The sequence below is a fragment of the Aphelocoma coerulescens genome, chromosome 3 (genome assembly GCF_041296385.1).
Source record: "Aphelocoma coerulescens isolate FSJ_1873_10779 chromosome 3, UR_Acoe_1.0, whole genome shotgun sequence".
NCBI classification, from domain to species: domain Eukaryota; kingdom Metazoa; phylum Chordata; class Aves; order Passeriformes; family Corvidae; genus Aphelocoma; species Aphelocoma coerulescens.
This window is the reverse complement of record NC_091016.1, coordinates 118,445,624-118,461,162: the sequence shown is the minus strand read 5'-3', so window position 1 is coordinate 118,461,162 and position 15,539 is coordinate 118,445,624. Positions and strand designations below refer to the sequence as shown.

Here is a 15,539-nt window from a genome sequence, read left to right as displayed (position 1 = left end):
AATACCATTCACGTAGCAAACAAGGCTTTTCATCCTTGGTAATTTTTAAATGTCTTTTTACATCATGATGTCCCAATATTACTTCATTCCCCAACTCTTTTTTAGTGGAAAGGGACTCTTTTGCTCAAGTAATTTTTCATATTTTTCCAATTTCCCAGAGGTGTACCTGCCTCAGCAGATGGTATGGCTTCCTTTTAATACATTTTTCAGATACCTTAATCTCTTTTCTGAACAACTGGAGATAAAAGGACACTGAACGCTGCTGTAAGCTTCAGCATTCATTATAAACTGGTTCCATTTGAAATATGGTCCTTTCCAATGGCATTTATTTGTAGAAGCATTTAGACATCTGTCTGTAAGACCAAACTACAAATCTTGAAACTAAATCTTTCTGGGAATGAGCTCTACATTTTTTTTAAAATGTAATACTTAGTGGAATGTGGCTTCAGTCCTTCTCCCCTTAATTTTTTCATTGTCTTTCACTACTCAGAGTTCTTACTTTTTTCCCCCAAACATTTCCTGTGTGTAGAGTGCTGAAGGGAGTCTACATAGGTTTTTAATGCTGTTCTGTCTTCATATGACACTTGAACCAACAACAGATACAAAAAATGGGAACAAGTAAATTCTTGGATTAGTGAAATTACTCTAAATCCCTCTCTACAGTAATTCATCTTTCATTGTAAAACTACATTTAAATCTCTAAGTGTGTGTGATGTAAAATATTAATCCTACGTTAACATGTTCTCTGCATTAAAAAACCAAAAAACATCCAATCAAAGCTACCAAGCAAACCTTGTAACTTATGATTGATTTTTATATATTGTCAATGCTAAAACTGGTGATGAAGCTGAGATGGAAGCTATAAAGCCATAAGCTATTTGAGTCAAAATAACCAGCCACACCTTCTAAGACGAATAAGACAACCAAGAAACCTGTAAATAAAACCATCTGTGAAAAACAACACAGGGAGTAAACATCCAAAATGAAGCATGTCTTTCTGTGTTTCCTACCATGCTAACATAATGAGAATGAAGCACTACAAATGTTCAAAGCAGAGATCAGGGATTTTGAGCTACATCAATCTCTCTACAGTAGTCCCTCCGGCGTCATAAAGAGTGCTCTCTGCGTGTGGCTCACAGGAATGAGATCAGAACACTAAAAAAAACCCAAACAAAACAAAAAAAGGACACAATTGTGGTATAACTATCTAGCAAATATAAAATAAATAGCTTTTGAGTTGGAGAGTTTCTGTTATTTCAAGCAGATCTGGACAGGGACCCAGGAAAACCAATTTGCTTGCATCTTGACTAAGTTTATTTTATTTTTTAAAAGTCATCAGTGTTCATGAGAGGAGGAGTGCTGGTTTGAATCAGGCATGTTGCAAGCAGATGTTATGCAAGCTTCCCCAAACAGCCCTGCCAATGACTGCAATCCTGAGTTATGACATTCACTGTAACTGCTGCAGCCTGGGCTCTTTTTTGGGCCACTCATCTGTTGGTTTTCCCAAAATGGGGGATATTTTTGTGATGAGTACAACAACTTGAAGATCAACATACTGTTCATTTTCAGACCAAGAGAATTTGAAAACCATGTCTGAGTTTCATGGCCTATCAGTACTACAGGACAGAAATGTTAAAGTACATTATTTGTCATTATATATACGAAGTGATACTGTTACTGAACATATCTCCTGGTGTGTGGTAAGGGACAGACTCTTGCAGTTTCCTTCTATTCCTACTTTTGAAGGCTAAAAGGATGTGATTTCCAAATACCATTTTCAAACTCCCTTGTAGGTTTTAAATTAAAATACTCCTTAAGCCTACAAGTGTATGAAATGACTACATCCTTTCATAACCTTTAAGCAAACAAATGAAGAAAAAAATGATATGAAACCTATCAAAACCAATCTCATGGAGCAGAACTACTCTACTTTTCAAAGACACTGCAGATTCTGGGACAGGAGATGAAGTACTGTTGCTAATACAGATTACAAACTCTAAATAGCGAATGTGAGATGAGACATTATAGTTCCTATCCTGAAATGCACTCTATTTTGGAGTATCTCATAAAACTAAAAATTTGCTGCTATTCACAGTAAGATTTTTTTTTTCTTGGATATTTAAAAAGTTGTTTTTCTTATTATATATCCTGATGTCAGTGTTGCATATTTTTTATTTTTAAGTACACATTCTCCCATACTTTTACAGACTGTAATCTTGAAAAGAAAGATGTGGGATGTATGAAAGATGCGTGCAGGTAAAACAGAATAGTAGTTTTTAAATTTATTGTTCTTTACTAAAACATTATCGTGCTTTCCATCCTTAAACAATAAAAGTACTTTGATAAAGCTTGCTTGAGCGTAACAGTCAGAACCACGTGCTCAGTAATTTCATGATATTATTCTTTTTGGTTAAAGAAGCAAGAAGCACTGAAATGACTTGCCCAGCAGTGCCAAACCAGTCAGTGTGAAAATTAAGAGGTTGAGACTCTGTCACCTACAACTGTGGGCTTGTGTTTCTCAGCTACGTTTCTTTCACAAAGCTTTTGTTTCGGGGCTTATGTGCAGGCACTGCGATAAGTTCTGTATAGGGCAACAAGTGGTGAGAGAATGATTCTTGTATCGGCGAGAAGGTACTGCGTTCGTGAATAGGCTGAAGGGTTATAGTTTGTGAATAATCTCTAAAACATTTAGGCATCCGGTGTAGGGTAATGCGTTGTATTCTTCGCCCCTCTGCAATGCATGTGTGATAAGGAGGAAGGTGGGGAGAAATGAGCTTTCCGAGCACCGAACATCAAGCGCAGCAACGCTGAAGCAAAACACAGGAGACGCTGCCGGTGACGAGCGCGATGGGAGAAGCAAGGGCGCACTCCCGATAGCCTGGATAGCAAAGGGATTTCTTAATAATGAGGCTCATCAGACCGTGAAAAGTTTTCCACAGGAAATTATGGAGATCTCATCCTTGGGAGAGCTGTTCGCCCAAGCTGTCCTGTCAGCTCCTGGCAAGACCCTCCCTGAGCGAGCAGAGCCTGCGGCTCCAGCCTCCAGGGACCGGGGATTGAGCCCCTTCCCGGGTACCAGCGCTGCCCTTCACCCCCCGCGGCCCCGGGTAGCCGCTCCCCCTGCCCTTGAACTCCCCAGCCCTCGGCTCAGCCCTCAGGGAGCGGCGGCGGCTCCCCCGCCCCGCGGGGTCACGCCGGGCAAGGCCCGGCCGGTGGCTCGCCAGGCTCTGGGCAGGCCGCGGCGGGGCCCTGGGGCTGTGTGGGCGCTCGGTCCCCGCTGCGGAGCCGGAGCCGCTCCCGGGGGACCCGTGGCCGCTGCCGCCTCCCCCGGGCCGGGCCGGGCCGGGCCGGGCCCATAGAGCGCGCGGCGCCGGGATAGAACGGCCGCGCCGGGGCCGCAGCGCCCCCCGGCGGCGGCTGGCGGGGGCGGCGCGGAGCGGGCAGAGAAAGGGAGCAGGGACAGTAATGGCGGCCAGTTAGAGCCGGGCTGAGCCCGAGAGGCGGCGGCGACAGCGGCGGGAGGAGCCGGCGCGGCTCCGACTGCGCCTCTGCCCGGCGGAGCGGCTTCCCCGGAGGGCTTTTCTTCCTTCCTCCCTCCTCCCCCCTTTCCCCCTCTCCCTCCCCTTCCCCTCCCTGCCCGAGCCCCCGCCTGTCCGCCCTCCCTCCCTCCTCCCTCCGCGCCGGCGGCGGCGGCGCCCCCCGTGTCCCCCCTCGCCGGGGCCATGGTGAACACCAGGAAGAGCTCTCTGCGCCCCCTGGGCAAAGCGGCGGCCGCGGCGGCCGGGGCCGGCAGCCATTTCATCTCGTCCCGCACCCGGTCTTCTAAGAGGGGCACCAAGGCAGATGCGGCCGGGCTGGAGGAGGCGGCGGCAGCGCGGGTGAGGACCGCGGGATCCGCGGGGGACCGGGATGGAGGGAGGCGGCGAGGCCGGGGAGTCGCTGGGGACAGCGCTGTTGGTGCCGGGGGGGGGGGGGGCGCGGGCACGGGAGCCGGCGGGGGGCGGGTGCCGAGACGGCTGTCGGAGGGACGGCGGGGCCGGCGGGCAGCCCGTGGCGAGGAGGCACCGCGGAGCCGGCGGGGACGCGGGGGGCGGCTGCGGAGAGCCGCAGTCCCTGCGGGGCCAGCGCCGGGGCGGCGGGGGCCGCTGACAGGGGCGGGGGCGGCGGGGACGCGGGCGGCGGAGTGGCCGCGGTGCCGGTGCCCGGCGGGGTCGGCGGCGGGCGGGGGTCCGGCGGGGTCCGGCGGCGCGGGGCTCCCCCTGCGGCCGCGCCCGGCGCTGCCGCCGCTAGACAAAAGTTGGGAGCTGCGCCCGCAGCAACTTCGCAATAAACCTCGGCCGGGTTTGGTTTGTGTGTATGTGTGTGTTTGTTTTTTTTTTTTTTTTTCCCTTTTCCCTAAATGACCTCCATTTGGCTGGCGGCTGCTACGGGAGGAAGCTGGTGTTCGGGAAAGCTCCCCGGCCCGTTTTTGTGGCACGGAGGGTAGGATTTTTATCATCAAGTTTAAGTTGAATGCTTTCCCAGCCGAACTCGCTGTGGTAGCTTTGGTTAGACGGGCTAACGACAAGTGAAATTCTACAGCCCGATTTGGGGAATGACCATTTGGTAAACTCTAACCGGAAGAAAGGATTCGGGAGTCTCCTTTCTTCCCTGTCTGAAACAGCTCTGTTGACAAAACGTGCAAATTATTGTTTTTAATTATTCGAAGAATCACAGAATCAATGAGGTTGGAAAAGACCTCTGAGATCATGGAGTCCAACCTATGACCCAACACCACCTTGTCAACCAGACCGTGGCACTGAGTGCCACATCCAGGCTTTCCTTAAATAGCTGCAGGGCGGGTGACTCCACCGCCTCCCTGGGCAGCCCGTTCCCAATGTTTAATGATCCTTTCTGTGAAGAAATTCCTCCCACAGGAGGAATTGTAGGCAGGACTTCTTCTTTGGTTGATGCAACTTCGTGTATTGCTTTAAAGGTTTAGACTAGTATTTATAGCTGCCTGCTCTGCGTGTATATTATAAAAACAATATAAATATGGAAGTGAAATTGGTCCGAGTGTTTGGCAGTCCTGCACCGACTGACCACGTCCCTGCCCTGAAAAGGAGGAGGTTAATCAGCCGAGTAGAAAAACAGCAGCAGCAGCAGCCAGAGGCAGATCAGAAGGATGACACCTGGAATTCTCACAAAACCTTTTACGCCATCCATTTGGTCTAAAATACTAAACCAAATACAATCACGTATGAGATATCCTATACCTTATATGCTTCTCTTTCAGTTCTTTCATACTTCACGGTTTTTCCCTTCCCCCATCTTTTCCTTGTTCCCTATCTCTTCCTTGTTTAATTTCAGTGGACTCCTGGGGATGCAGCACCATAGCTGTAAAAAGCTGTTCTGCTTGTTCTAGTGTGCAGTTTCTGTTTATTCATGTCGTGGGTCTTGTGGTTTGTGAAGCAAAATTTGAAGTAACCCTTAGCGGCTTACTTCTCACGGAGTTTACTGGTGCTAAGAAAACTAGCTTGGGCTTCTTTCCAAGTATTTTTAACTACTGAACAGTGTTTTTTTTTAACTACAAATCACTAAAATGTTTATGTTATTGTCATGGTGTAAGGAAAGGAGATTGTGCAAAATAGTGTAAAATATTGTAAATACTTCCCAGGATATTGCCCACACTTCTAAAAGAGCATTTCTTCTAAAGCTAAATGTAAATTTTGGTGTGTGGGAATGAACTTGTTTCACTTCACAACAAATCTCATGCGTTTGAGGTGGAATTTTTCTTTCCTTTTAAGAGTAATTGCCAAATATGAGCAGAAGTTATCCAAGAACAGTTTTTTTTCTTATTTCCCCCATCCAGTGTTTTATAAAGTATATATATCTCACTGTATTTTAAAGTTCTTTTTGTATAACTCTTTTTATTCTTTAGATGTAAGAGCTGTCAGCAATACAGTGTCTTTCTGTGCTTCTGAATCTTCTTGAAGTAGTGCCAGAGAAGGATCTCAGTGATTAGGACATGAATAAGTATAGCAGTAAGGAGACAAAGCCTTTGCTTTTGGAAGCGACTGTCGGGAGACAGATAGTGAGGCTGTGTTCAGAAAGCGTGCTGGGATCGTCTTCATGCAGTTGTATGTAATTTTTTTTTTTCTTGCAGTTGACTGGAACAGTGTGTCCTTTTTAAATCTTTTGGGTGTCACATCAGGAAACCAGCCTTGCTACCAGCAGTTAATCGGGTTAATGGGCAGCTTGAGTTTGGAGCTCTGGCAGAGATGGGACGCTTCTTGTTTGCAGTGTGTGATTTAATTTTCTAGCATGGAGCTTCTGACCTGGACTCCCTGAGAAATGCTCTTCAGTGGGAATGCTTGTAGCCACCTTTCAGAATGTGTTTTAAAAGATCATTTGTCTGTTCCTTATTAGCAACAAAAACTGAGTTAGTAACCTAATGGCATCGTGTATGATGCTGAGTAGACCAAATGAGGGGATAGGACTTGCCTTCTACCTCTTCTGTATCTATTTCCTATTTCCTTCTTATTTTTTCCTCTTGGCTTTTCCTGGTATACTTTCTGTGTGTGTGTGTGTGTGTGTTTTTTGGTTTTTTTTTTATTTGTTTGGGGTTTTTTTTGCATACATGTATAAGTATAGGCTTAATTCTCTCCTTTCCCAAGAACTTGAGTTTCTAGTATTCTGCTTCAATATTATGCTGAGTTACATGTGAATGGTGTCCTTTTTTGTATGATCTGAATCTGGAAGCAACACACATTTTGTGGAAATGGAGTGTAATTGCCTAAATGCCTTTATCATGTTCAGTGTATTCCCTCTGTAGTACTTGCTCAGCTTGGAGAAAGCAATGACATCAGGCTTTGAAAAGTAAACTGGTTTGAATTATTGATTGGCGACCACACAGTCAGTGATGGAGATGAATACGTGTGTGTCTGTCTGCTGACCAGAAGCCAGATTAAAATGAACAAAATCCCTCACTAAATGGATCAAGGAGCCAAGAAGTTTATTGTCTGAGATGATGTCATAGCAGAGTGCATAGAGAGGGTACAGAGGGGAAAAATTGGGCTTTATTTTCTTCCTGTTTCCAAGACTGATTTACACACTATAGTAGATGTTGAAGCTATGCTTACGTAAATATATATTCTATTGTTATACAAATTATACGTATATAAAAATACAGATTTTTTTCTTTTGATCATTAAAACTTGGGAAGTGTTCTAGCTTTATACTAAAGCTTTCTGAGAAGAAAAACTCATAAAAATCTTCTACAGAGACATAGAATTTTATGGCTTATAGATCCTGTGGACTTCATTTGTACTGTGAAAAAATTGGGGATCCTGCGACCATAAGTGGTTAAATTTGCACTTTGTATCTACTAAAGTCTGATGTTTTCAGACACTGAGTTGTGATTGCTGGTAATGCTTCCTTGGCAATTGAAATGATTTTTCTTAGTCATCTCAAATCACAAATCAAAAGTGTTGATCAAGAATTTATTGTGTAATAAACACTCTTAAATCACGTCACTGTGCTAGTTAGACATTTTAGAAATGTATACAAGGTTAGCTTAATTTAATTAGCCAAGAAAGCATTAGCAGTGCCTTAAGAGATACTTGAGGGCACGGTGATAATTGTAACACATGATCCTCACTAAAAGCAGTGCTGCCAACATCGTTCAACTTGCGCAGTGCAACCTAGAGCTCTCCATTGTACTTAATTGCTAATGGGAGCGAACAGGGGCTGCAGGAATGACATCGGGTGCTGGAGTGTGGGAAGGTAGAGAGCTAAGCAGCATTTTTGTGCCCTGTGATGCCCGTGTGTTTCAGTGTCTCTCGCTGTACTTTCTCAGTCTGTAGCAATTGAAGTGTTTTCTGATTTCTGGGCGATAATGCAGCTTTTGTAGCATAAACTCGTTGCTACATTTTACTCCTCGAAAAACCTTTAATGGTCAGCTGTTGAAAACATAAAAAACTAACTTTAAAAACTTACTATAATTTCTCTTAAAATACAAGTTTTAAACATAACCAGTAGAGCTTTCTAAAAATTAAGTTTTCCTTTATGAAAGACGCTAATTAGCATGTTTCCTTCATCGTCTGTGCAAAGTGTCTCATGGTGTTATGGATGCTCTGCTGTTTAGTATAAAGCTACAGAAAAAGTTAGATTTTCCTCCTTATACTGGATAAATGACACTTGCTGGCCACCTGCATATAAAGCTCTTCAAGAAAGAAGCTCCTGTCCAATATCTGTGTTTTAAAGAAGTGCATTGCCTTCCTGTTTGAGTTTGCAGTAACATCAGTAAAGGTGCTGAGGCTAATGCTTTTACAGTTCTTTGAAATACATCCTGAAATATAAAGCCTTGTGAAGTTACTCCAAACAATTTAATTTAAAGGAAGATTCCCTGGAAAGCTCATCTTTTTGGTGTGTAACAAAATCTCGGGTTCTTTCTAGTTTAGTGGTCTGCTGCTCTTTGGGGACTTAGCAGGGAAAAATCAGTGTTCTAAAATGAGTCGTTCAGGCCATTCCTTGGCTGTGTGGTGTTAATACAGCTGCGAGCAGTGGGAAATGGAGCAATTGTTGGAAGCAATCTTTGTTCAGGGTTCTGTCAAAATACCATACAGTTGGCATTCATGATACTTTTGTGGTTCTGAAGGGCTATCCTGAGTTTGAATTCTTCTTATGTATCCTACCATATCAGTCCGGGCTGCTTTCAGAGGTCAGGACACCTCTGAAGTGTCCATGGTTTGTTCTGGGAGGCAGTGATGCATCCTGTTAAAAGCTGGCTATCCTTGCTGTCAGAGTGTTCCAGGGCCTTCAAAGGAAGCGATCTAAGGGCTAATCCAGTGAGTGGATAAGACCTCCAAAGAGTACTCAGGAAATAGTGTTGAAGTTTTGTTGCTGCATTGCTTCCTCTGAATATTGAGCTTGTCCCAAAGTAATATTAATAAAAGCTGCTTCTCCAACTACCGTCTCTGTTTGAACTTCAAGCAGAAGGTTTGACCCATGTCTGTGAGACAGCCCATTACAATTTTGCAAGAGTTTCATACAGCTTGGGGTTATGCAAGATAATTAGCTCAGGTAATTATATTCTGATCACCTCCATCCCCCTGCAGTTTCAGTTGCATGTGGTATGGTTTTGCACATCCTGTCCTAAATTGTTGAGTGATTGCTATGCTGTGGAAAAGTTCTAATTCCAATCTAATGATGCTTTGAATGATTCCTCTGTAAAACTATAAAACCTGTCTCGAACCAAAACATGCAGCAAGTAGGCATCAGTGAGCTGAAGCTTTCATTGCTGTGAATTTTGTGTGCTGTTTTGTAGCTGTGACTCTTTGAAAGATTACTGATTGTTTATTAGATGTTTTAGCTCTAATGGATTACTTTTTCTGTGGGTAATATCACTCATGAATCCATTTATTGCAAAGGGAGCTGACAATACGTTTTTATCCTTTTTTTTTTGTGTACACTTCATGCTTTGCTGGTTTTTCTAAACAATTTTTCAGTCTGACTTCACTCTTGAAATATTGTCTTCATTACCTTTGATGGGATTTTCATGGTTTATTTTAACCATTAATTCTGCTTTAAATTGTTCAAGTGTTGGTTTGCATTTATACTTGCTTGGACTCTTTTTATGAATAAATTTAGTTTCTTTCTGCTTGCTAGTTACTAAAACAGGCAACTTTTCAACCAGTTGTAAGATTAATGTGTAATCTTCTGTAAGCCTTTTCGTTTTGCACTGTGTGTATGCTGTAATAGCTTCAACTCCGGCTGAATTGGTATGAAGGAGGTGGCTTTAGTTCTCCTATTAGACTTACATAATTTAGAAGCTTCTCCAAGTTCCATTGGAGAATTTTGTGGTTTCAGCTTTATGCTTCTAGTAGTGTCTGTTGATGGCCTAACTAATGTAAAGCTTTGATAGAATGTTTGTGTCCAGTTGCACTTGGAGCAGATGCTTTGGTTTGGGTGTTTTCGTAGTTTGGGAGAGGGGTATTTTGCTTTTCTTCAGCCTCCAGTCAGTTCCTTCATTTAAAATGGATAAATAGTTGAGCCAAGCTATTTAAATAACCTGAAATGAAGAAGCTGTTCATTTTCTACATGTGGAAGAGATTACTTGCGGTGAAATTTGTTGCCGTGCTTCAGCAATCCCTCATTCCAAATACTTAATAACTATCCTCTGTTATTTCTCTGATTTATCTTTCAGGCTTTGAATTTTGTTTTTAATATGATTTAAATTACAGTAGATTAATCTTAAGATTTCATGTCACAGTTATACACAATTTTAATTTCTTTTTTCTCTTTTGAAAATACTGTCTTCAAGTGCATTTTAGCTAGGGGTGAAGAAGTGTTTTTTAATCCCCTTTTTTTATTCACACAGAAGGCCACCTTCCTGTAGCTTCCCTTGCTACAGACACTTCTTTGCTTAGGTTACTGAGCCTATTTCCTGGTCATGTTCAAACCTTGGGAAACAGTCTGGTCCATGGATTCTCACTCCGTTCTCCTCTTTGCTATCCTCATTCAGATCACTCTGCTTCTTTATTTAGGTTTATAGTAGTGTTGAAGGAGGCCATGTCCTATAAGCTTTGTTTAGGATGTGACTGTTAAGCAGAAACAGAATGGACTTTTGAAGACTGAAAGTAGGAAAAAACATTTGAATGTTTTCGTTTTTTCCACATCAGAGTTGTAATCATTCTTGATTCTCAATCCATTACATAATTTGTGCTTTAGAAGTCTTTGTTAACAGGGTCTAGAAACTCATAGAAATGGTTAATGTAGTTCTGACTAAAAATGTGTTGTTTTTAGTATTCCTTCTGTGTTAAACCAGGAGGATCAGTGGTTTTAAAACCTTACCTTAAATGAATCTACTAGAAAAATGTCTAAGTGAGGTGTGGACCCCATACAGCAAGTAGAGAACTCTTCTCAGTGGACTTGTTCTTCTGCAGGTGTGTGATTTTACATGTGCTGTGAGCTCTGGCTGTGAACTCTGCAGTTGTGAAAACAACAGACTGGCCAGTATTAATGCTTGCCAGGCCATTTGATCAGCTGGATCAGGATCACGTTACTGGTCCAGCTGAAACTAATCCTCTTCTTCACATCCTCTGGCTTCACCTTGCCTCCCCTCCATCCATCTGATTTGATTATCAGCTGAAATTTCACAGTGTCACCCTAATTTTGGTGAAGGCACAGAGCAGAAGAGTGCTTGTGGTGGAAATGCTTGGAGTGGGCTGATGATGATGGGAGGATAAACCTCAGCTCACTATTTATGGCCTCTGTCACAGTTTGGCAGAGGCTGCTCTGTAGGTCACTCTCCCTTTCATTCATGAACCAAGTAACCTGTAGATTGCAAGAGCTTTTTGTGTGTCACAGTGAAGCTGTTGACAGGCACTCCCTCAGTGTGGATACAAACAGGTGTCTTTTTCTATAACAGACAGAGGGCATGGTTGCAGGTGTGAAAATCCCCAATTAACAGTGCTTATATTTTTAACTTGTAAACTTTTAACTTTTCTCAAAAGCTTTCACATTTATTAAATAACCTGAATTCTAGGGTTGAAGAGTTCCAGGAAGTAAAATGGAAATCAGTTGAAATAAAAAAGCAGATCTTCCAGTGCAAGAAATATGTTTGGCTTTTTATTTTATCTGAACGAGTGGGGAAGAATTTATTCTTCTGAAAAAGTCTAGATGATGGTATTCTTTGTGTTCTTAATGGCTATTATTGACATTAGCATTGTTCACTGAAAAAAAATACAGAAGCTGAATGTTAAAAGTAATTCAGATCATTCTGCAGTTGAGGCATTCTTTACTATCATTACCACTAATGAAATACATCGTTAATAGTTGTTTATTCCAAGATCATCAAGCACTTAAGCATGAATATTATTTTTCCTTAACACCTGTGGAGAGCCAATGTCTGATAAACGACTGTGTACAAACAAGTGGAAATTAGAGAACTGCAACCAGGAGATGCGTTCTTTTAAGCTGATGTTGTCTTTTTTCAAGCTGTCAGCAAGGTTAACATATCAGGGTCTTCATGAAACTTGGAGCTCTCACTAAGGCAGTTAATGTGCTCTAATCCCAATACATTTATTTCTCAGTTTCTTGTCAGTTGGGCAGAATTGTAGAATGGTTTGGATTGGAAGGTTGAAGATCATCATATTCCAGCCCCCTGCCATGGGCAGGGACACCTTTCACTAGACCAGGTTGCTTAGAGCCCCATCCAATCTAGCCTTGAAGTAAAAGGGCTCTTACACTGCATTTTTAGGACACAAAGGTAGATATTCAGCCTGCAGCAGAATGTTGTGTACCATCGCAAATAGAGTCTGCTGTATTGTGCTCGACCTCAAGTTGAGTCATGTTACCTTCTTTCCTCAGACAAGTGTATCAGGTCTTACCTCTTCCCACCAAGCAGTCAGCCAGTTCTCCCCTACAAGAGAGGCTGAGGGCATTTGCCAGGAAAATGTGGGTTGGGGTGGGGAGGAGAGGAGCTTGTGAGGTTGTTGGTGCTGGAGAGAGTGGGTAGTGTGGTGTGTCATCCTGAAATTAGGGCATGGTGTGGATGTGTAAGGCAAGGTGTGGTACCTGGTTTGAGCATCGTCATGAGAGCATTTCAGCTACTGAACATTTGTACCAAGCATAAGGAGAGTTTTACTCTTCCCCTCCCCGCCCCACTCTTTTTGGTGAAGAGTGATGAACTTAAAAACAAACAAACAAACAAACAAACCATGGAAATAGGATTTGAAGGAATTTATTAGATTCTGGTCAGAGGACATGATGGCAGTCATGAGAAAATTTGTTCATCTAGTAAATAGAATTCGGAACTAAACAAAACTTAAAATATCTCGAACAGATTGTGAAACCTTCTGATTTTTTTAAAATTTAGTATGCCTAGCCCAAAAATGCATTTGGAAGGATACCTAAGCTCTTCCCTAACTCTCATCAATAGATCTTAATGCAGATCTTTAATGCTATTAAATTTTTAGGAGTTAATGTTTTAGTCCGTATTTTTTACCTTTGCAGAAACTGATACACAAGGGAACAAGTGGCTTATCCAGAATAAGTGGACAGACAGCTAGACAGTGTTTTTGCTGTATTCTGTTGGTGTTTGAAATGTGTTGTAGTTTCAGAGAAACCAAGTTATTTGTTAACTGAATAGTTACATGAGTGCAAAGATGAGACATGAGCTTAACTAATTGGGGTGCTGGGGATACAGTCACATTTTTTTAATGAATTAAAAGTTATACTTTGGAAAGACAATTTTATCTTTTTGTACTGTGGGATATAAAAGTTTATTAAATTCACTAAATAGCCTTGAGTATTTTAGATATTGTAATGGACAGCCAATTTCTAGAAGACTAGTCCCTTTCAAGAACTTTGAATGAACTGGTAGGAGAAAAGGCAGACCAGATTTTTTTCACATGTATTTTTAAAATAAGAATCCAGATTAATATTCTGGGACATCCAAGAAGATGTGTTGTTAATCACAATATGTATTTTAAATTAGAAAATAGAAAGTTAGAAATAACCAGAGGACCTGGATTCAGTTTCTCCAAAGTTAGTAAAAATAAGATTGAGGCATATCTGAAGTAGTTGTCTTTTCATAAAATGAAGTGGAAAAAGTTATGTTTCAGTACCAGAAGCTAGGATTTAACTAAAGTTGGAAGTAGAGGCTTTTGAAAACCTATAGATGAAACAGATTTTTTTGGAAAATGTTTATTTCATTATTATTAAGAGAAAGTAACTTTCAGGGTTTTTCATGCTTGTTTAGTGGGTTAAAAAGAAAAGCTGTTTGTGCAATAGGATTGGTCAGGTGAAGACTGAATGTCAGTGCATTAATTTCATGTCTTAGACATGGGAAGAGGCCATAGAAAAGAGAAAAAACAATTGCTGCAACATTCAGGAGAGTGTGTTGAAAAGTTGCCTGTCTGAGTGAGGAGCTGTATGAGCAGTGGTGCGAGTGTTCAGGGTGTGGCAGACAGTCAGCAGGGTGTGCCCCACAAACTGTATGACGAGGACAGCAAGTTTGACCATGGTGGATAACTCAGATATTCATGTCTGCATGCCTGTGTCTTGAGTATAGACGAACCTGTGGCAAACCAGACAGAGTCTTTTTCAGAAATTGCAAGGTGTGGTTGTGGTTTGAATGTTGTATCATCTCTTACTTGAGAACTCGGTGAACTTGTGTTCACATGCTTGCAGATGCCAGTGGTAGAGATGGTTTGTATTTGTCCTCTATGTCCAAGACTACTGGATTAGGATTATTTTGGGGTGTTCAGATCAGCAGTTATAGTGAAGACTTCTTTGGTTATTCTGTTGGGCAGGAGATTCAGCTTAAAACACAGAAGAAACAAAACCCCCCTACCCTTTCCCCTTCAAGATGCTATAAGTAATCTTTGTATTTTAACTTTGGAATTAATCAAATGTCGTGCTTTAGCCAGCTGGTTCCTGTGATACACCTGAAGGCACCTGTCAGTGAGTACTCCCCCAGTAAGTGTGTTCTTCAGTCCTGCTGAAAGACTGTACTGGTTAGTCACTGTTCTAAGAGGATAAATTGAGAAGGAAAAGGTCAGTTTTATTAATTGATTTCTAGTTTGTGTTTTCCAAAACTTAAGGACTCTACATGTTATAAATAAAGCTCTGTTAGAATCAAATTAGTGTTTTGAAATTTAGGGATGGATAGAGAAGAGACTACAGGTGATAACATATATCAGGCTATTTGTAGCTTGCTCATAAATGTGTATTATAATAAACAGTTTTTCTGTCTTTCTTCTATTCATTCAAAGCAGAGAAAGCATAGAGTTAAGTATGCAGCTATATATATTTTCTTGCTTTATTATTCATTTTAGCTTTTGTTTTTAGATTTATCAGTACCATCATTCAAGTGCCTTCAGTGAAGGTGTGTTACTATCTTGCCTCACTGTCTCTTCCTAAATTAATATTAGCTCAACAGCTGATTTGTGGTACTCATTCAGTTGTCACATTCCATTTTACTCTTGAAACCAAAGATAATGAAGACTGTGTTTTGCCAGTCTAGACCATGGATGGTAGGTATCCTGTTAATGCTAGTTATTTCCTTATTAGCAAGAGTGCTTTCTGTAAGAGGTGGTCCTGGTTGTTCTGGATCACAGCTGGAGTTTGCTGTGTCTCTCTTTTCTGTTGGATCAATGCAGTTGCGCTAAATTTTGTTTCTCTCTTTGTACCTTCTGACACTATGTAAAGTCATTTTTTGATACTTCTGTGCTTGCTTTTTCTTTGTTGCTTTGGTATGCTTGAAGGCGGTTTCTGACATGATGAAGGTTTTATTAATTCATATTCTCTGCGTTCTCTCAGCATGTGAGTGCATTTGCTTCAGTGCCAGTCTTTCATTAGGAGCTTTGAGTTCAGTGCATTGGTTCCTACTTCTGCAATTGCATTATTAATTTCTTAATTTTTTAGTTTGATGCTTGTATCATACCTTTCTAGTCCCAGAACATTTTCATGATATCTACCGTTAAGTAATAAGTTTCTGGGTTGAAGCTGAAGTGCTATTTTTAATCATTAAAGGTATAAATGGTTTGAGACCC

At 41.8% G+C, this 15,539-nt stretch overlaps 1 protein-coding gene across 4 annotated transcripts in view; it reads left to right on the top strand.

The window, feature by feature from the left end:
- Nucleotides 1-3,647: 3,647 nt before the first annotated feature.
- The window catches only part of ATAD2B (ATPase family AAA domain containing 2B), a 72,816-nt gene continuing 60,924 nt past the window's right edge, over nucleotides 3,648-15,539 (top strand). For all 4 annotated transcript variants that reach the window (XM_069011694.1, XM_069011695.1, XM_069011693.1 and 1 more), the window contains exon 1: nucleotides 3,648-3,878. In XM_069011694.1, coding sequence (XP_068867795.1) covers nucleotides 3,723-3,878 — 156 coding nt within the window. In that variant the 5' untranslated portion in view covers nucleotides 3,648-3,722. The remainder of the gene's footprint in view (nucleotides 3,879-15,539) is intronic.